Source organism: Huiozyma naganishii, chromosome 3, assembly GCF_000348985.1.
Source record: "Huiozyma naganishii CBS 8797 chromosome 3, complete genome".
Lineage (NCBI taxonomy): Eukaryota > Fungi > Ascomycota > Saccharomycetes > Saccharomycetales > Saccharomycetaceae > Huiozyma > Huiozyma naganishii.
Genome location: NC_035924.1, coordinates 73603 through 92742, shown reverse-complemented (window position 1 = coordinate 92742; position 19140 = coordinate 73603). Strand labels below are relative to the sequence as shown.

The 19140-nt window shown below is 48.5% G+C and overlaps 12 protein-coding genes across 12 annotated transcripts; 8 read left to right on the top strand and 4 right to left on the bottom strand.

Annotated features, from left to right (window-relative positions):
• Positions 1-113: 113 nt before the first annotated feature.
• KNAG0C00540 (uncharacterized protein) lies at positions 114-1223 on the top strand (the record flags this gene model as incomplete). Its single annotated transcript, XM_022606749.1, has 1 exon — positions 114-1223. One exon carries the CDS (start codon positions 114-116, stop codon positions 1221-1223), a length of 1110 nt encoding a protein of 369 aa, XP_022463414.1.
• A 330-nt stretch (positions 1224-1553) lies between these two features.
• On the bottom strand, positions 1554-5153 carry KNAG0C00530 (uncharacterized protein; the record flags this gene model as incomplete). Its single annotated transcript, XM_022606748.1, has 1 exon — positions 1554-5153. One exon carries the CDS (start codon positions 5151-5153, stop codon positions 1554-1556), a length of 3600 nt encoding a protein of 1199 aa, XP_022463413.1.
• Positions 5154-5832: 679 nt separating this feature from the next.
• BIK1 (Bik1p) lies at positions 5833-7104 on the top strand (the record flags this gene model as incomplete). Its single annotated transcript, XM_022606747.1, has 1 exon — positions 5833-7104. One exon carries the CDS (start codon positions 5833-5835, stop codon positions 7102-7104), a length of 1272 nt encoding a protein of 423 aa, XP_022463412.1.
• A 335-nt stretch (positions 7105-7439) lies between these two features.
• On the top strand, positions 7440-9782 carry HIS4 (trifunctional histidinol dehydrogenase/phosphoribosyl-AMP cyclohydrolase/phosphoribosyl-ATP diphosphatase; the record flags this gene model as incomplete). The annotated part of the gene is made up of 1 exon (XM_022606746.1): positions 7440-9782. One exon carries the CDS (start codon positions 7440-7442, stop codon positions 9780-9782), a length of 2343 nt encoding a protein of 780 aa, XP_022463411.1.
• Positions 9783-9943: 161 nt separating this feature from the next.
• On the top strand, positions 9944-10342 carry SDH7 (Sdh7p; the record flags this gene model as incomplete). Its single annotated transcript, XM_022606745.1, has 1 exon — positions 9944-10342. The coding sequence occupies one exon, from the start codon at positions 9944-9946 to the stop codon at positions 10340-10342; it is 399 nt and encodes a 132-aa protein (XP_022463410.1).
• A 209-nt stretch (positions 10343-10551) lies between these two features.
• On the top strand, positions 10552-11430 carry RRP7 (Rrp7p; the record flags this gene model as incomplete). The annotated part of the gene is made up of 1 exon (XM_022606744.1): positions 10552-11430. The coding sequence occupies one exon, from the start codon at positions 10552-10554 to the stop codon at positions 11428-11430; it is 879 nt and encodes a 292-aa protein (XP_022463409.1).
• A 120-nt stretch (positions 11431-11550) lies between these two features.
• STE50 (Ste50p) lies at positions 11551-12666 on the bottom strand (the record flags this gene model as incomplete). The annotated part of the gene is made up of 1 exon (XM_022606743.1): positions 11551-12666. One exon carries the CDS (start codon positions 12664-12666, stop codon positions 11551-11553), a length of 1116 nt encoding a protein of 371 aa, XP_022463408.1.
• Positions 12667-12891: 225 nt separating this feature from the next.
• MXR2 (peptide-methionine (R)-S-oxide reductase) lies at positions 12892-13281 on the top strand (the record flags this gene model as incomplete). Its single annotated transcript, XM_022606742.1, has 1 exon — positions 12892-13281. One exon carries the CDS (start codon positions 12892-12894, stop codon positions 13279-13281), a length of 390 nt encoding a protein of 129 aa, XP_022463407.1.
• A 106-nt stretch (positions 13282-13387) lies between these two features.
• Positions 13388-14488, bottom strand: LSB5 (Lsb5p; the record flags this gene model as incomplete). Its single annotated transcript, XM_022606740.1, has 1 exon — positions 13388-14488. One exon carries the CDS (start codon positions 14486-14488, stop codon positions 13388-13390), a length of 1101 nt encoding a protein of 366 aa, XP_022463406.1.
• Positions 14489-14935: 447 nt separating this feature from the next.
• GRX1 (dithiol glutaredoxin GRX1) lies at positions 14936-15409 on the top strand (the record flags this gene model as incomplete). The annotated part of the gene is made up of 1 exon (XM_022606739.1): positions 14936-15409. The coding sequence occupies one exon, from the start codon at positions 14936-14938 to the stop codon at positions 15407-15409; it is 474 nt and encodes a 157-aa protein (XP_022463405.1).
• Positions 15410-15506: 97 nt separating this feature from the next.
• GFD2 (Gfd2p) lies at positions 15507-16919 on the bottom strand (the record flags this gene model as incomplete). Its single annotated transcript, XM_022606738.1, has 1 exon — positions 15507-16919. One exon carries the CDS (start codon positions 16917-16919, stop codon positions 15507-15509), a length of 1413 nt encoding a protein of 470 aa, XP_022463404.1.
• A 587-nt stretch (positions 16920-17506) lies between these two features.
• SRO9 (Sro9p) lies at positions 17507-19030 on the top strand (the record flags this gene model as incomplete). Its single annotated transcript, XM_022606737.1, has 1 exon — positions 17507-19030. One exon carries the CDS (start codon positions 17507-17509, stop codon positions 19028-19030), a length of 1524 nt encoding a protein of 507 aa, XP_022463403.1.
• Positions 19031-19140: the final 110 nt, after the last annotated feature.

The window sequence follows — 19140 nt, the reverse complement described above, 5'->3', positions numbered from 1 at the left end:
ATATATATCAGCCTTAAATATCGAAGAGCGATGAGTTGCCACCTCTCGCTCTGGTTTAGATCACTGGAACTGTATATTTGAGCCAAACTAAAGTTACTGCACTGAGTTTTGGGATGTTCTCTGGTCTGATGGGTTTGATGGCGGAGCACGCTGCTGCGCCGGGAATGCGGGACCAATTTAAAGAGACGTTTAGATGCTATCCTATCGATGCTATGAACGACCGGATCAAGAAACCAGGTGCCAACTATGGCGGTAAGATATTTCTCCCAGCAAGTGCGTTGAACAAACTGTCTGTTTTAAACGTTAAATACCCAATGCTGTTTGAGATATTGGCCCGGGAGAGCAATACACGGGCATTTGGTGGCGTTCTCGAGTTTACTTCGGAGGAGGGGAGAGTGTATCTACCCAAATGGATGTTCCGAGGTCTCGGTATAACAGTTGGTGGGCTCGTTGAGGTATTGTCCACTGATGTACCACAGGGCCGGTTTGTGAAATTAGAACCGCAGTCGACCGACTTTTTGGACATTTCGGATCCAAAGGCTGTATTAGAGACTGCGCTAAGGAATTTCTCGACTTTGACCGTCGAGGATATAATAGAAATTAACTACAATGACACCATTTATGGCATAAAAATATTAGAGGTAAAACCGAAATCTGCCATACAGAGCATATGCGTCGTGGAAACAGATTTGGTGACAGATTTTGCTCCACCCATAGGATACGTCGAACCCGAAAGATTTTCAGACAAGATAAAAGCCCCAGTCGATAAAGCTGCTGCGAACAGCAACCGCACACTAGGACCCATGTCGAAACGGATAAAATATAACGAACTTTTGAACACAACCAATAACGAGTCGTTGTTTTTGGGGAAAGGATTGAAACTTTCAGGGAAACAACCAAAGACGAAGGATGATACAGAGACGTCTTTTAAAAAAATCAATCTATCACTAAATGAAATACCGGCAAGGTTGGACTTACCAAAGGGCCAACTGTTTTTTGGATTCCCTATTATCCCACCTAAAGCTCTCCCAAATGAAGCCACCGGTGCCGACGACATCGCAAAACAACCACGGTTTCTGGGAATTGGAGCGTCCTTAAGAAAGAGTTCAAAAAAGAGAAGAAATACAAGTGGAGAAACCGATGCACCAAGCTCGAAAAAGAAAAACCCTAAACCTAAGAAAGAGTCGGCTCCGGAGAATCCAGAAATAATCGAAATTGATTAAGCACACACGCATTTGGTGGAATGGTGGAATTTCATATACTTGTGGTTGACCCCATATATGAGAAGTCAAATGAAAGCATCTTTAATAAAAAACACACACGATACGAGAATATATCTCCCTCATCTTTACAACTACCTTTATGAAGTACTGAACCAGAAACTCCTTTAGTTGTAACACAAGTTCGGCATGGATGCAAATGCACACGCATAATTACCTCCCATTATTATTGAAATATGCTATTTCTCATATATGTACCCATCACGTTAAATACACTGCTTTACAATAAAATGTTCACCATGCTCATTTACCTGAGTTCTGTTCAGAGCGAGTTTAATTCCCTTTTTTCGTCATCCTGTTAACAACTCTTCTCAATGCTAGAGGCAATTCTTCGTCTGAATCAGATGTATCACCACTCTCCGCATATTCCGAATCTGCATCACCAAGCGTTTTCGTTCTGTTCAAAGGATTGGTCTTGCTAAATTCCAGTCCAGTCCTGCCACCGATGGAGTACGTTCTATCTCTAAAGTTTTTCGGTAACTGTTCGCCCTTTCTAGACGATGCAATCCTGGCTAGATTTAGTGATTGTCTCCTACTTATGAAATTTCCATCTTCTTTGTTCAAGTTACCTGCATTCAAGGGCACAGGTTTTTCTTCGATTGTTGAAGATATACCACTCCGAATGCTCTCCTCCTCGGTACCAGATAACAGAGACGGTTGTTGAGGGCTAACTGAGGGAGGGGCACTTGCAGCATCCTGCTGGTTGGAAGAATTACTTCCACTTGACGTACTTTCAGTACTTGCAAGCTTGCCTTTAATAAACTCATCAAATCCCCTGATCGCCTCTGCAGCCCAATCCTCATACAACGGACGCGATAAAAATCCGTATTTGAACTCATTGACGCCTACGACCAACTTCGTTAAATACAGCAACTCCTCCATATACTCGATAATCTCCTCCATAGCGGCACTCGAAGCGTTCCATGACAAATACTTTTCCTTCAAGAGAAAATCTTGCTCGTTTGGTAAAGTCTCTCCGTTCGACGAGGATCTTGTCATTTTGGTCCCCTTTAGATTACTGAAGGACAACGCCTCCTCTTCCTCCTCATCTTCGGTTTCAACGTCTAGTGGAGATAGATCCTTAATGATTTTTTCCCTCCTCGGCACACCAACTTTCGTCCTCACCTCCAGAATTTGCCGAACTTTATTGATCAGTCTTCGGTGAGATACTCTTGTGCTAGGCAGGAACTGAGGCAATGGACTTCTTGTCGTGAAAGCCTCTTGTAGCGCTCTCATCAAAGATGTGAAATTGCCGACCATCTGCCTCCGGTAAGGATACACAGTACTATTCAACTCTTCGATGACTGCGCTCCCATACTGCTTTCGAATAAGAGCCACAGTATCCATCCTCTCAACAATCTGGCGTTGGATGAAGATAATTTGGGTGAAGATCTTTTCCAGTTCGGTAAAGCTCCCCCGTAACCTTGGTTCCTGCCTGGTCAGTTTGTTGAAGGCTTCAGCACGGCTTAGAGCAGCCTTTGCTGAGTTCGAAATCTTAACCATCCTCTCGTATTTCTTATCACCCATGCTCAACTGAAACGGTTCGCCCTCTAGATTAGTTGCGTATATCAACTCTAGTTCTGAAATACACCCGCAAACAAATGCAACTTCCTCATTGAGCTGATCCCTTGCCTTGATAGGAAACACAAACACTTGTACAAGAAGTGCTGCACCACCTCCATATGCTACTGCAAGACATCTTTTGGCGAAGTTAACCACAATCCCTCCGGGTACTGACGAGGGAATGATAGCTGCAGCCATCACAATATAAATACTGATGATTTGAATAATGGCAGCTTTGACGTACGGTGTACCCAGTAGGAAGTAAAACCCAGGAACTGCACCAAACAAGGTGATGACAACCTCCAAGTACGGATCCTTCTGATGCGTCCCCGCATAGTACGACACAAGCCCCCATACAGCGCCGGTGACCACCCCAACTGCTCTTAGGAAAAACACCCAGAAGGTGCCACCTACCGAGGGCTCCAGACATAGGATGCACACGAAACCAATCCATGCACCCCGATAGTCGATGTACCAATGCCGTATAGATGGAACAAACATAGGAAACGAGGCAAGCATCAAGGCTAAAGCGACTTGGAATCCAAACCGGAAGTGGTCCCTGGATCTTTTGTAGAAATTGTCACACCAAATCATGAAATCTAGCACTGATGTTCTAATGTTAATGAATTTTCTCCTAGTTACCTGCTCAACGTTGCTAGTCGGCAACAGGCTTTGGTTCGTGGAGATGCTTGTTCTTTGTGTGGTAGTTTTCTGCATCAGTAGTTCGTTTTCCGCGTATGTTGGTCTGCGGGCCACCAGTTCCGTTACACCTTCCATGTGCAGGACACCCTTCAACGAATCATTTTCAGTAACGTTCGTGGCGTTACCCACGTACCACCTCTTCAATGATTGGAAATTCTTGAGAAAAGTAAACCATAGTTTTTTTCCTCTCATCCAGCCCTTCTTCTCTCGATCCAGCCTGTACTGGAAGATATCCTTTATGGTGCTATTTAAACGGACCGCTTCATTAGTGACCTCTTTGAAATTCATCAAAAACGACGACAGCAAAAACATCTCATCGTTAGGGGTCAGCAAGTCTCTCGAACTGTCTAGCAGTTCTTGTTTAAAAAAGGAGTCGAACTCCTCCAACAACTCTTGAAGTCTGGCGACCGAAGCATTGAGATCCAATGCTTGAAGACTGTTCTTATCCAACAATCTTGGGCAAAAATCTTCTGAGAGATCTGGGTCATGGTAAACTTTTTTCAAGTCGACATCGTATGAGTACGCGATAAGAGCAGACACTTCGTAGAGGCACTTGCTCATCTGTCTATGCAGGTTGAAGATAGGTAGGCGGATATGATCCAGGACGTACAACAGCTTGTCCGCGTTGGCGAACGATATCTCCTTCTTGGAGTAAAACTCGACGTCCTCGCTGGAGTATGTGTCTGTTCTCCCCAGTAGAATAAATTGCAATTGGCATGCATTCACGATACCATTGATGAATATGGACATGTCTTTGTAGACTTTCAGAATATCCGTGACGCTGTATGGCGAGACGTACGAATAAGAGATCTCGTAGATGCATTCCTGGAGCACAAGGTCGCAGTTTGCTACTTGCTTCGTGATCGCGGTCTTATATTTCAACAATTTCGGTAGAGTGACCGGCGGAGTCTTGTAGAGTTGTGGTGCTGTGTTGTCCAACGATATGAAAAACTTGACCGCATCGTTGAGGTCCTTATGGATCTCGTTGAGCGCCCCTACAGTGGCGTTACCGAGGTACGTGGAGCCAAATTCTGGGAACAATACAATGTTCCAGAAGAGCGACATGGCTATCCCCATGTAGAACGGGGTACTGAACGATTTTGCGATGATCCCCGGAGTTGATGTGAGTGGCGCCAAGAAAGTGAAATGCACCACAAGGAAAAGTGGGAAGACAATCCCAAAGTAGTGGTGCGACATGGATCTCATCCACCCGTGGAAAAACAGCATGAAAGTCTCAAACATCGCCAGTATCGCCAAACCTGCCTCAAATCTCTTGTAATTGTACAAAACCTGGTTCACCTCACTGACAGTCCTCCAAGAGGGACCAATACACTGCTGTGCAAGAAACCTCCCGAATATCGAGTACGCCAGACCGAATATCAGCCCAGTGATACAGTAGATAGCTCCCTGAATGGTGCCGCTCACCCTTCTCCCCGGGTGAACCATCACCGAGATCAGGGGCAGCATGGCCGGTTCGGTACCCAAATGTTCCCTCACTTTCGGAATCAGAATAAAGATGAACGCAACAGCGGTATTCACTGTAGATTTGAAGATCCGCTGCGTCAGAATCCTGTCGCAGGGATAGACTTTTTGGCAAGCAGATACCATCGATAAACGCCTGGATGCTTGTTCTTGAAAGATTCCATCGTTTGCAAATTCCAGTGTGCTATATGACCATGTAGCAGTTTATCTCTAGCGATGCTGACAGGCTAGGACCGGAGTTGTAACCCCCATTCCAGCAGTCCATTATCACAAAGAGCAAGTTGCGTTTGAAGAGATGCGGCGCTCAGTGAAAAATCGAAGCGATAACGTGACCGATGCGTGAATAGGAGAGGGCGGGGGCGTAGTGATGGCCGGTCGGCTGTCCGCGTGGGGACCGCTTGTTGGTTGAGTGCTCTGCGGGTAGTCGCTTATTTGCCATTGGGATAATGGATTGTCGTCTTTGTAGCACTCAATTGCGCGCAACAGGAAGGTGAATCGGATGTCATACGGGAATCAGATCAGGGGCAGTCCTTTTGGAGCGTAGAGCTCGCGGGATGATCTCCCCCGGTAATAACACATAGCCAATACACACTATCCTCGTGCGTATCACTCACAGCGTGAACTGTACCTCTCTGCATCCTGCGACTCAGTGCTCATCGCGAGTCCACTCTGCAGTGATACGCAATTTTTCAGTGATTTTGTATACAATACGCCTAATAGTGTCAGTGGACCCCATGCCACCCCTCCAGGAGGGCCAGATCCGGTTGTGTGCGTCCCCATTTGACCCCAAACCTACCCGACAGTCATGGACCTTCAACGGTACGAGAGCAAGACGGGCTGTTTCATACAGATACCGAACGTTGGGCGCGGCCAATTGAAGTACGTTGGCGTGGTGGACAACAAGCCGGGCTACTACGCGGGTGTTGATCTGCTGGCCAACATCGGCAAGAACGACGGGACGTTCAATGGAAAGCGGTACTTTGAGACAGAGTACCCGCACAGTGGGCTGTTCATTCAGCTTGCGAAAGTCGCCTCTTTGATAGAGAGGGCAACCTCGAGGAACAGTTCGAGAAGAGGCACTCTACCACCACAGCCACAGCCACAGCCACAAGCATCGTTGAATTATCGGTCCAGTAGTATGGACAGTACTGGGTCGACTGTCATCAGACGACAAGTGAGCAATGGCTTGGCGAAGATTGATAGTGATGACAATGCTGCTCGAACGCCAACACCGATAAAGTCCTTGGGCACACCATACCGGGGCGATACTGATATAGACATGGAACGCACACCAGTGGCAGTCGGGGCCACTACACAACACACGACGGATGAACAAGGAAGAAGGTTGGCGGAGTACGAACGGCTGCTGAACGAGCAGCGGCAAGTACTAGAGGAGATCCAGCCTGCGATAGACGAGTACGAGAGACAGCTCCGGTTGCTCGAGGCGCAGAAGGTAGAATTGACCGGTAAGTTGGCGGAGCAAGCGAGCGATTTTAAGAAACAGTTGCAGTACTACGAGGTGGAGAACAAGCAACTGACCGAGGTGGTCAGCCAGCTCCATGAAGAATTGAAGGAGAGCGCGAAGCGCACAGAGCAGCAACAGCAACAACAACAATCCGGTGGAGCAGACGTTGCGGCTCTGCAAAGAGAGGTAGAGTTTCTCACGCACTACAAAACGGACATGGAGCACGCCCGGATCAAATGGGACAAGGAGCGCGACCAGTTAAAGATGCACAACGAATCGCTCTCAAAAGAGTACCAAGCGCTGAACAAAGAACTGCTGAGCGCAGCAACGCCAAGCAAAGACAGCAGCGAGGAAATCGCAACCTTGAAGCAGCAGCTCGCGGAAGCACACCGCCGCGTCACTGAGCTCGAGACGCGGGCAGGGACAGGTGGCGGCGCCCCCAGCACGCTGCCAGTGTACGAGCCACCTACACGGGTCGACGCCGCCGCGGGCAGGAAGCTCTGGTGTGTCCTCTGTGAGAAGACCGGCCACGAGAGCATCGACTGTCCGTTCCAGTACGAGGACAACGGCGCAGCCGACGCGGCCAGCGAGCCCGCACCAGCACAGTACTGAACCACTCTGGTTCCGACTTCTGACTCTGCCCAGTGCAACAATTCCGCAGGTAATCACATCATTAATTTCCGTCGCTGCCGTAATCTGACAGCTTCCAGCATCACGTGGATCTCGGCGACGCAGACGGATTAGCGTCCACTCGAGGGTTGACTCATACCGCGCGTCGCGCACGTCCCTCACACCCCTCAACCGGAAGGGGAAGAGGGCTACACACCCAAACACATACATATATATAACGTCTGGTCTCTTCCATATTTGCAATTGAGTTCACTTGTATAATTATTCACAGCACTTCAGTTACAGGCATCGCACGCACACAGATCGACACTCCTGAAATGGGCTTCCCTGTGCTTCCTTTATACGGCAACGGTTACCAAGAGGTGATCGCGAGTAAGCCATTTTTGACGTTGGCACCCGAGGCGGTCGTCGACGCAGGTCAATTGAGCAACGTCACTGACGTTTTGAAGTTTGTTCAGTCCACTTGCTCGAAAATCGCAACCGTTTCGCTGCTGGTGACCAGTCCCGAGCAGTTCTCCGAGGATGATTTTGTACAGCTGTTGAACAATGGGGTGAACACTGTCTACACCAATTGTGCTCTCGGTGACGCAGTCCCCAAGGAACGTTTGGCCGAAGTGCCCAGCTCCGTCCAGTCCGTCGACGACATCACCGTGGATTCCTTCACGGAGGCCCTCTTGGCGAACATCAGAACGGATAGAAAGGACGAACTGTACACCACGTTGGTCGTCGACCAGTACAGCAGGGCGCTTGGACTCGTATACTCCTCTACGGAATCTATTAAGCTTTCCATCGAGAAGCAGGTCGGCGTGTACTTTTCACGGTCCAGAAACGAGATCTGGGTCAAAGGTGCCACGTCCGGTAACACTCAGCAGCTGCTCTCTATTGAAATTGACTGCGATGGCGACGCTTTGAAGTTCGTGGTCCAGCAGGCTGGCGACGGGTTCTGCCACTTGGGTACCCAATCGTGCTTCGGCAAGTCCAAGCACGGTCTCTACGAGCTCGAGGCTCTGCTTGCTGACAGGAAGATCAATGCAGTTGAGGGGTCCTACACGAGAAGACTGTTCAACGATGAAGAGCTTTTGAACGCCAAGATCAAGGAGGAGGCAGAGGAACTCACAGAATCCGATTCGAGGGAGAATCTCGCATGGGAGGCAGCCGACTTGTTTTATTTCGCCCTGACCAAGCTGGTTGCCAACGGTGTCTCGTTAAGCGAAGTTGAGAACAACTTGAACCTAAAGAACTTGAAAGTCACCAGGAGGAAAGGTGACGCGAAACCTAAATTTCTGCCAAGTAAACCAGAGACCAAAACGGACGACTCTTCCGCTCCGATTCACCTGAAAGTTATCCAGGGCTCGGACGTTGCTGCCGTGCAAGAGGCTGTAACAAGACCGATCCAAAAAACTACAGAAATTATGCACTTGGTCAATCCTATTATTGACAACATAAAGAGCAAAGGTGACAAAGCTTTGATCGAATACACTGAGAAATTCGATGGCGTTCGGTTATCCACCCCAGTGATGAATGCACCATTCCCACCGGAGAGTTATCAAGATTTGAGTGAAGAAATGATGGAGGCACTGGACCTGTCCATTGAGAACGTTCGTAAATTCCACGCTGCTCAATTACAGACGGAGCCCCTTGTCGTCGAGACACAACCCGGTGTCACCTGTTCCAGATTCCCAAGACCGATCGAGAAAGTTGGCCTTTACATCCCAGGTGGTACTGCTGTTTTGCCAAGTACCGCTCTGATGTTGGGTGTCCCAGCACAAGTGGCAGAATGTAAGGAAATCGTCTTTGCGACTCCTCCAAGGAAATCTGATGGGAAGGTCTCCCCAGAGGTCGTGTACGTTGCCCAAAAAGTTGGCGCTTCGAAGATCGTCCTCGCCGGTGGCGCTCAAGCAGTAGCCGCGATGGCCTACGGCACGGAATCTGTCCCCAAAGTGGATAAGATCTTGGGCCCTGGTAACCAGTTTGTCACCGCTGCAAAGATGTACGTTCAAAACGACACACAGGCTCTATGTTCCATCGACATGCCAGCGGGGCCCAGCGAAGTCCTTGTTGTTGCAGACGAGGATGCGGATGCTGATTTTGTCGCCTCGGACCTGTTGTCTCAAGCTGAACACGGTGTCGACTCCCAAGTCATTCTTGTTGGTGTCAACTTGAGTGATGCAAAGATAGACGAGATCCAGAGAGCGGTTCACGAACAAGCGTTGGCACTACCAAGAGTGGAAATTGTGCGTAAATGTATCTCCCACAGCACCATAATCAAGTGCGACTCCTACGAGGAGGCCTTCGACATGTCGAACCAATACGCACCAGAACATTTGATCTTACAGATCCAGAACCCAGACAAGTACGTCGGCTTGGTGGACAACGCTGGATCCGTTTTCGTCGGTTCGTATACCCCGGAGTCGTGCGGTGACTACTCGAGCGGGACCAACCACACGCTGCCAACATACGGCTACGCAAGACAGTACAGTGGCTGCAACACATCGACCTTCCAGAAGTTCATCACCTCGCAGAACGTTACGCCGCAAGGTCTGGAGAACATCGGTAAGGCCGTTATGTGCGTTGCCAAAGTGGAGGGCCTCGACGGGCACAGAAACGCCGTCAAGATCAGAATGAGTAAGTTGGGCCTACTGCCAGAGGGGTTCCAATGAGTCGCCCGCTTGAAGCCTCGAGCAAGTAGCCATACCAGCTTAAGTATGAGGAAACGTGACGACTATAATTTATATATATAGAAAAGCAAAGACAACCTGATAAAACAGATCTATGAGATACATAAACATAGCTCGAGCACAGTAGAAGCGCTGAAGGTTTTATGTTGAAACGTACTGGATTGGAAACATTCAAGAGAGGGCTTGCGTCCCACGGCGAGACGCTGCTGCCACCCTTGCTCCTGTACAGAAGGTTGTTAAGGGCCCACAGACGCTACTTGCCCGAAGTGCAAAGATCGGTTGGGGATACGTACGTGAAGAGCGAGTTCCATTTGCACCAAAACATAGATAATCCGCTGCATATTGTCGGGTTCTTGACCAGTTGGCAGGACTACCTGCACATGATCACCAACGGTAAATGGCAAGAGGGCACCATGTCGCAGCAGCAATTGGAGAAAATGTCGTCGGACCAGGTGGTCCAGCTGTACGAGCTCATGAAGGAGAGCGAAAGAGTGCTGAAAACTACCAAAGCAGATGAAGATGCCGGCCCGACCAAGAGCTGACTCAAAAGCAACCCCCCATCCTGTGAATAAACCACTACGCACCTTGTGTGTTCCATGGCAACCGTCCACGTGACCTTCTATGTTTTTGAGCAAACTGGAAAATTTGATAACCTTCGTGTATTAAGAACAAAATTCCTCTCTCTGTAGCGTGTGTGCATCGGTACCTCGTCGTTTGTTGTGCGAGTGTGAGTCCCAGAGGTCTGTGCGTTATGAGTGTCAGCTCGATGAAAAACGGGTTTCTGGTGGTGCCGTTCAGGCTGCCACCGCACGGGAAACTGGACTCGGAGGCCTTCCACTACATGTTCATTAAGAAGCATGAATCGAAGGTGGCCAGCGAGTTGAACTGCCTGTTCTTGGTCAATATACCATTGCTGACGAGCGTTGATTCTTTGAAGCGTGTTATGGGAAGTATATGCTCGAAGTACGACACGGTGTCGCATATTGAGGATTTACTGTACAACGACGAGTTTGGGCTTAACGAAGTGGATTTGTCCGCGCTCACGTCTGACTTGCTGAGCACTGGGAACCTGGACGAAAAACGGTTCACGCCCAGGAACACGGCGCTGCTGAAGTTTGTCGACCAGTCTAGTGTCAACAACTGCTTCAACGCTTTGAAGAAGTATTCCAACGTGAAGAAAGAACAAGAGAGGATAAATTGGGAATACAACTCGCCCTCTGTGGACACATTTCTAAACTTTTACAAACCAATCAATTTGGAGTACTTGAAGGAAGAAGTGTACTCCCACTTGGCGCTGTTTGAGGCTCGTGAACAAGAGGCACAGGAGAACGCGCAGACGTCCATTGTCGACGAAGATGGGTTTACACTAGTCGTTGGTAAGAACACAAAGAACTTGAACTCGATCAGGAAGAAGATTTTGAACAGCAATCCTTTGTCCAAGCATGAGAATAAAATCAGGGCCCTGACAATGGTCGACAAGAAAGCAAAGCAAGATTTCTACAGGTTCCAAGTAAGAGAAAGGAAGAAACAAGAAATCAACCAATTGCTGAACAAATTCAAGGATGATCAGGAAAGGATAAAGGTCATGAAGGCGAAGAAGAAGTTCAACCCTTACAAAAACTCACTATAAGAACTTGTATAATAATATCTACTCGATAATGTCCATATAGACACACACACACACTCTCTCTCTCTCTCTCTCTCTCTCTCTCTCTCTCTCTCTCTCTCTGGCACACTCTCTGCTTGCGTGTCACAATCTCCCACCGGGTGTATTGTTGTTACTTCCATTACTACTGTTCCCGGAAGCCATCTCCTCGAAGTCTCCTCTTCTTCGCAGCATGATTGCCGGATGCAGCCCCTGCTGCTTCAGGTTCTTGAACATCACGACGGGTTTCTCATGCATTTCGATGATGCGCTCTTGATCACCGTATCCAAGCACAAGGACGTACTGTCTCCAATCATGGTCGTTCAAATTGTGTCGTTTCATCGCGTTCTTCAGAATCCGCTCACACGAATCTTCCTTAGACGCCCGCAGCTGCTTTAAGGGCTCGCTTGTGATTCCAGCCGTACCACCAGTATGAGCCAAGGCGGCACTATCCTTCCGTGGTGGACCACCTCCCTGAGAGCTCATTGCGCTGTTTGCGATATGCCCCGTGTGGGAATGCGAGTGCGACAGCTGGCTATGCGGCGGGAATTGGGCCTGCTGTGCAGAGTGTGTATTAACGTTTGGTGGTCTCGCGGTTCTGGTCGGTGACTGTGATGCAGAAGTAATGTGTGCCGATGAAGTGATACCTGATCTACTGCCATTACGCGATGTGGCAGGTTCTGTAGCTGCATTGTTCGAATTCTTGAACAGTTCCAACAGGTCCATTCTAAGACTAGTGTACTGCGTCTGATATTCTTGCAACTTCGTCGAGACCGTGGAGTACAAGTTTCGTAGTGATATGGCCATGTTTTCTTGCTGCTCTTGTAGCTCGTCCTTTTGAGTACCGTTTTCGTTAACCAGCTTGTTAATCATCAGCTTGAACCGTATTGCCTTCTGAACAGTGCCCTCTACAGCGGGAACCGCACCATTATCGCCTGTACACAACTCTTTACAGTCGTCCAGACACAATTCGGGCAGCAGATCCCCAGTTATTTCGTTCTCAGCGAGTTGTCGGCACAGAACATCGTCGTCTGGCAAATTCAGTGACGTCTGGCACCAACTAACGACATTCTCCACGGACCACTCCTTCCAGTCGCCGTCATTTATGAACGGTGTCTTGCAATTAGCACCAGCACCACTGACGATGTTGTTCTCGTCCACAGCATCTGCCGCGGTCAACGTACGGCCAATCTCAGAGGAAGACTGCCGCGAATGTGACATCGTGTTCAGTGTAGTAGATCCTGAATGCCCTGGGAGTGATGCGTTTATACCAACCCTCGCAACGATGGGGACCCCTCTGCTAGCAGCATCTTCTGACGATAAAATAACGTATATCAGAAACACAGTGCGAAAGTGAATTTACAGTCGCAGCACTTAAGGGTGTCATCGGTGGCTGTGATAACAGAGGAAGTTACAGTCAAGCACATAGTCACACAGACAAGCAGAATGCCGGGCAGTTGGAACAAGCAGTTAAGTGCAGCACAGCTGCGCATTTTGCGGGATAAGATGACCGAACCGGCACACAGCGGGCGGTACTTGAATAACAAGGAGCAAGGGACGTACTACTGTGCGAACTGCCTGCAGCCGATATACCAGAGTAAGACAAAGTTTGACTCTGGGTGTGGCTGGCCCTCCTTCTACGAGGAGTTGCCGAACTCTTTGAAGTACGTGACGGACTCTTCCGGGGGCATGGTAAGAACCGAGATTGTGTGCAGCAACTGTGGGGGCCACATGGGCCACATCTTCCAAGGAGAAGGCTGGAAGCAGGCATTGGGGTTGCCTAAGGACGTGAGACACTGTGTCAACAGTCTCTCGCTGAACTTTAAGAAGGATTGAACCATCTACATATTCTCTACATGTTATAACTATCTACAGCTAACAAGTAACAGCCGTATTAGTTCGGCAATTCGTTTGGCAGAGGAAGACATTTGACTCGACATCTTTAGATGCGGTGATTATCAGCAAATGGATCGTCGCTGCCGGCTTCGTCAGAGCGGAAACCTCCGGAGCTGCTCGGTTCGTCGTCGTCTGAGAAATCTGAGTCGTCCTCACTCAGATCAGAGGACTCGTCGTCGTCTTCGCCCTGTGTTCTTTCGTCGTATTTAGTGAGTGCCTTCACCAGCTCGTCGTTAGCGTGTATCAAACTGCCCAAGAACTCGCCCTCGGTGACGAGTTGTAAATACCGGAGCACTTTCCTTCTAATGGCTCTTGCCTGGATAAATTTGGATGTGGTGTCCTTGTCCGTCAGTGCGTTCTTATTCTCTGGCAAGACCATCAGCGCGTTGTCAAGCGATACCGCTGCCGCGAGGGCGTCGCTGATCACCATCTTTATCTTGGGTGCGTGTTTCTTCAAGTCGATCTGTGGGATCCTGTAAAGGGAGTCAGGGTCCTGTGGTGCCCTGAACACGGAATCGTCCGCCACATCGTCCATAAAGTTAGAACCACCGCGATGTCTCCTTTGGTTAGCTCTCCTACGGGACCTTTGCCTGTCCCTGTCCATGTCCGGCCCACCCTTATTGAGACGCTGTCTATCAATATCTGGGGTCCTTTTACTGCGACTGGAAGATGAACCGGTACCCAGAGTATCCTTCAGACGGACTATACCCTCGTATGTCCTGCTGGATTCTGCGCCCATGTCCACGATGTATGCGTTCCAGTCCATGATGTACTTGACAGCTTTACTGATAATCTTCTTGTTGTACACGACACCCTTCCCGTTGGTATCCTTGTTGTTGGCAATAACGTCGAGTCTGTCGAGCAGTTTCTCGTCGTTGTACATTGTCCCAAACTTCAAACCTTGCGAGATGAACAAGTCCAGCAAGTCCAACGACCGCGACTGCTGCACTTTGTTCCCATACTTGAGCTTCTTCCGCAACACAATGGCACACTCCTCCTGATTCATCGTGTACTCATAGTCGCTGGACTCCCTGATCAGGTTTACCAAGTTATCCAGCTCTACTTCCAGCGGATACTTCTGCGACGAGACTATCCGGTCAACGGTGTCTGTTATTGCCGAGTGTTGGTGGCTTGACCAAAACCCCATAATTCCCTTGCTCAAGCGTCCACCACTTACAATTCCCTGCAAACAACAGCAACGATAACAGTTGATCGACTGCTCAATTGGCTACTTCTCAAGATACAGCACAAACTCTCTCCATTGGGGGGACCCAACTGTTCACTACCACTTCACGGTACTATTGATTAAGTCAGATAAGGCACGTTTGCAGTTTTCCCCTTTTGGGCCACCTGCATTGTTTCTTCCCATTCCTTTTTTATTTCCCTTTTCGGATGCCAACATTTTTAAAATCACGTGACTTTCACGTGACGCAATTTTAATGACGTCATATACGGTTTGCACAGCCGCACATTAAGCCCTAATTTTGGCAGAGGTAAAGCCCTAAACTGTTTTGGTGTCTGGGTGTTAAGACACAAATGGTCACGTGGTCTTGGATTCCCTTTTTTTTCCTTCTTTTTCGTAGAACTGTGTGGAATGCTCCTATATAAAGACAGGAGATATGTGACTTGGACGGTCTGGGCAAAAGGGGAAAGATACTGTCTTGACTGTTGCGTTGGTTGTTCCCGTTACATGTTCCCCGTAACTGCACGACTTCTAGCGCGTCCAGTATTTAGAAGAATGGTATCCCAACAAACTGTCACACAGGTCAAAGAACTCATTGGCGAAAAGCCAATTTTCGTCGCCTCCAAGACGTACTGTCCTTACTGTAGAGCCACTTTGAAGACACTGTTCAAAGAGTTGGAGATCCCGGAGTCAGAGGCTGTTGTCTTGCAACTGGACGAGATGCCCGACGGGCCCGAGATCCAGGAGGCCCTTTTCGACATCAACGGCCAAAAGACCGTCCCTAACATCTACATCAAGGGGCAGCACATTGGTGGCAATGACGATTTGCAAACTTTGAAGAAAGCGGGCAAATTGGAAGGCTTGTTGAAGGAGGCTATTGCCTGAATAAGGGCGATTATGCAATTTTATATTTTTTTCCTATATACAGTGTATGTATGTATAGATAGGAATTTGAATGATACTTTACTACAGTGGACCTTCTCTATTTGAGAGTTGCCAGAAATGCCCTCTCTGCAGTGTCGTAGGCCCGCATTCCGTGGAACTCCGTCTGTGGGAGAAGTTCCCTGAAACGTTGCTTCCTCTCCCTGCGATTTTTCTTCTTGCCCTTATCGCTTTTCTGCTTGCCCTTGTCGGGTTTCTGAGGTGCCGGTGCGGGTGGAGGTGCCGGTGCGGGATCTAAGTGCTCCAACACGGCAACAGCGTAACTCATGGGCAGAACTTTCCCCGGAGATTCCTTGATTTCTCGTAGGAATGTCCTGATCTTGTCACCCATGTACTTAAGATCATCCAATCGGTACACCCTTCTATGGTTTATATCGCAGAGGGCCAAAAGCAACTGTAAAGTGTAGTGTGCATCGTTGCCACTGTTATGCAGGAATGAATGTGGGATTCGGTGAAGTTGCAACATTCTACCAAGGTTACAACATATTTCACCGTAACACCACTTGTGCAATTTCTCAGTATCCAGCACGTATATGCTATTCGAGGAGAGAGTCTTCAGATCGTAGTCTATAGGGCAAGGGAATTTGACCCCCATATCTTTCAAAAGGTGTATATCTCCACTCGCGTTGTGCGCTAAGATGGCCCGTGACCACGTCCTGTCCTCTGGAGTAGTACAAATAAAGTAGTAATTTACCAAATGCTGAATGAAACGGACGCACTCTTTGCGGCTCAGTACAAGGGATTCGCCCAAAAGGTAGCAATCCTTGTAATCGCAGACGTGTTTGCGGTTCCGTTGGCCAATGGACTCTCTTACGACCAGCTGGTAGTTTCTGGTGATCGGGATCGTCCGTGTGTTCAAGTTCTCTCTTGGGTCGTACACGGATATACCGATCTCCATGATCTCGTCGTGGTCGAACTCGTATTGTTCCGTGTCGACAGAGAAACATATAGTTTGATTCTCCGATACCAACCTAATACTGTTGGATATAAAGCTGAATTTGTCCGTTCCCGGCTTGGCGTATACGTGTGGGTAGTATTCTCTGGTCAAGGTATCGAGCTTCTTTCTCAGCTCTTGGTTCTTCATTTGCTCCGCTGTAAGAATGCATTTCCCGTCTACTATGGGCGCATCAATACCTTCTCCCTTACACCATTCAATTTTCGCATCATCTTTAAGTGCCTCCAGTTCTTCGTTGCTCGCGTTGTACCGTTCGTTGAAGGTTGTTTCCAGCTCCGCAAGATACTCCGAGAGGGCGGCGTCCTGGCCACCTGTTTGCTCTGAATATGCAACGTGTCTCAATTTCGCGTAATGCTCAAAGTTGTCGAGAAGGTACGATTCACCGGTCAGTTTCAGCCCTGCCATAGGACCACTGAGCTCATCTTTTTTAGACGCGGGCGTTACTGTGACACGCCCATTATTGATGAATTGCTTCAGATCCAGCGCAGAAACTGTCATTATGTGGATACACCAAGCCTTGCTCTATCTGAAAAAGCCCGTGAAACACTACCTTCACAGACATAGCAAGGCAACAACCGTTCAGAATGTGCACGTCGGTGTGGTTCACGCCTGTAATACTGCTATTTCATTTCTTTATTTCCCAGTTTTAGCTTTTTGGCCTTCTACCCAAACAGGAAACATTCTGCAGATCGCCCTTCGAAGGTGACACCCACCACCTCGAACGGCACACAAACCCCAATAATTTTAACGTGGGAACCACTCATATGTACACCCGAGAGTGAGTCCCCATCGCCAAGGGTCCGTGTCAACCCGATGTCTATGGCAGACATCGAAACGCTCTACACCACCATCACACATACTGCAGACCCAACTTCATCACTTCAAACGACGTAGAAAATTTTTTCACCCACGCACTGAAAAAAAAAACAGTTTTAGTTGTGCCCAAATTTTTCAACTCATCGCTTTCTTCTGATTTGAAGCGTTTGCCACTTATTGGTCACTGCGTGTACTGCTTCTTTTGTATTACCAATCTGTTCCTAGAAGACTAGCACACTCATTGCGTATATTGGTGAATTCTGAAGAAAATGTCCGCAGCAGTTGAGAGTAAAGAAGATCTTGCCCCCGTTGCGAGCATCACAGAGGAGAACACCAACAACTACGAGGTTGCCAGTGCGAAGACCAGTGACACTGAACCGGCTAAGGAAAACACCCCTCCAGTGAAACAGGCTGTCAATCTGACCCCAGCACCTCTGCCAACGAAATCGCCATGGAAATCCGTCGAGACTGAAGTCCCCACGTCTGCAATTGCGATCGAAAGATCAGACTCCAACAAAAAGAAGTCGAGAGGACCAACTCCCGTTTTGAAATCGTCTGCCTCCACGAAATGGGTGCCAATTGAGGTCTCCATCACAATCTCTTCCGGCAAACAGGGAAGCGGGAATGGTGGCAGCAGAAGACAGAACTCGGGCAAGGGACCCAACGCCACCACCGGTCAAAAGAAGAAGAGACAGGGTTCTAAGAAACAGCCAAAGGGTAAGCAAAACGAGAAATCTGCTGAGGAAAACGCAGTCGCATCAACTGCTGAATCAGACAATGTGAAACAAGAGCAGCAAGTAAACGCAGATGCAGACGCAAACACAGAGGAGAAAACGTCAGCCGATAACGAAAACTCAGAAACCTCCAGAAACCACCACCAGCACCAACACCAGCAGCACAACGGCAGCAATGACAACAGCAATCAGAAACCTCAGAAAAACCAAAGAAGGTATCTTAAGAACAGACCGCATCAGAACGGGACCGCGAACGACCAGAATCAAGACAGCATGTACCAAACGAAAAAGTACCACCACAACGGCGAATCCCAGGACAACAGCCACAGGCGCCGTTCCTCGCCAAACAACAGACGGTACCAGCAACCGAAACAGCTGCTGCAGTTGCAACAGTACATATATCCATACTGGCCCACAACAAGAGCGATCAACACGGTGGCTAACCAAATGGAATACTACTTCAGTGACGAAAACTTGGAGAAGGACAACTTTTTGAAGAGCAATTTCTTGAAGGATGGGTTTGTCCCCATGAGTGTTGTCAACACATTTTCCAGAATGAGACAGTTCTCCTTTGGTGGCGACCCACAGAACATCTTCGCATCGCTGAGGGAAATCGTCGCAAATGAAAACTCGACTATCGACGTTGCCCAGGCCTCTTTGAAGAAGGACGGCATCGAGGTGAACGTCACTGGCGAGGATCCATTCGAAAGATTCTTCCTACGTGCTAAGGACTGGGAGAAATGGACACAAAAGGATGCGACTCCAAAGCAGGAACTGACGGTGGAGGCAATTTTAACTGGCGACGTGTTGGATGACTTTGGAATGAAGGTGATCAACATCCCAAGATCCGCATACCCACAGCAATACAACAACAGCCAACACAACTACCACCACGAGCATGAACATGAGCACGAACATGAACACGAACACAACCAAAGTCAAGCCACCTCCACCTCCAGCACTCCTGAAAACTCTGCACAATCTACTGAGGAAGACGCCCAGCCAGAAAATGGGGCAAAAGCCGACCATGCAGTGGAAGTTCAACCAGAATCCGCATAATCAGATCATTAATCCTGAGGCGCTTTCCCTTCGTCATAATATCCTATGCATTTAAAGAGACATCAAACGTTAACTCCAAACTAATAATATTGTAAACTACCTTTAACCAA